Consider the following 1,093-nt stretch of genomic DNA (forward strand, 5'->3'; position numbering starts at 1 on the left):
CACGTATTGGCTGTGCAAGTCCTGTTTCTTATTTGTTGCTGTTCAGAACTGATCGTACTTAGGCCTCTGTTGGTGGTATACCCTCAATCCAGTCGTTGCCATCTCTTGCACTCCATCTGCGCTTTCGCTGTATGGCTCCTATTATGCTAATAACGGCATCTCCCTTTCTTCTGCTCAGCATATGCTTCTCTCTCTGCGGTTGATTCCCCCTTATCCATACTTACAATCTCACTCCTGCGCTATATTGTTAACGTGTTTCATGTCTCGTCGTTGTTCGCTACAGGCCCTGTACAATTCGAGAAGGATGAGGATGATGTGTTCGGATTGGATAAATTCTTCACAGATGCCAAGAAGGGAAAGGCCTTGGACAACATCGGCAACGGCAGCTCGTTAACGGCTGGTTCATCGTACGTTTATCACATCCTGTCTTGGCTTATATATCTCGCTATGCGATCCCGTTGTGTTACCCTTTTGTGTCGTGTATATATCCGTTGATTAATTTTCTGTCCTGTATGGTACGTATACAGTTGTTATTCCTTTTTTGCTTCCTTATGACATCTAGGTCACATAATCACATGTTTGCACTATTTGGCATATAGCATGTATATAGCACTATGCGTCCATAGCTACTCGTCGACTGCCTGTACAAGAGGGTCCAATCGATTGCAAGTATTTCCAATAGCAACATGTTGCTCTTCTTTGCGCCTCCATACTTCAGTCACACCCGCTGGCGCTAATATCCTTGCTTTTCCTTGTTTTATTTTGGATCGAAAACATACCTATCTCTCCATCAATTACCCTCTTTTCTCTTATTTGGTCATACATCGACATCAGTAACTCATAGCTAGCTATTTTCTCACGTCATTTTTTTCTTCCTTTTTCCTTAGATCAAACACGTCGACACTCAGAGAGGGTGGTAAGCGCAGTATAAACTTTGAGGGTGGGCGCGATGACGCCAAACGCAGCCGACGTTAGTATGATGGACGAATAAAAAATAATAATCAATTTACTATAACATTCTTGAGCCTCGCTTTATTTTTAAAACCATATATATATATATATACACACACAAACACACACACACACATATATA

The 1,093-nt window shown here is 41.9% G+C and overlaps 1 protein-coding gene across 1 annotated transcript; it reads left to right on the forward strand.

The window, feature by feature from the left end:
• Nucleotides 1-283: 283 nt before the first annotated feature.
• SARC_14276 (hypothetical protein) lies at nt 284-985 on the forward strand (the record flags this gene model as incomplete). The annotated part of the gene is made up of 2 exons (XM_014291593.1): nt 284-407; nt 888-985. Coding segments are annotated over 2 exons (212 nt in total), but the record flags the coding sequence as incomplete, so codon positions are not given.
• Between the last annotated feature and the right edge of the window lie 108 nt (nt 986-1,093).

Source organism: Sphaeroforma arctica, assembly GCF_001186125.1.
Source record: "Sphaeroforma arctica JP610 unplaced genomic scaffold supercont1.4384, whole genome shotgun sequence".
Lineage (NCBI taxonomy): Eukaryota > Ichthyosporea > Ichthyophonida > Sphaeroforma > Sphaeroforma arctica.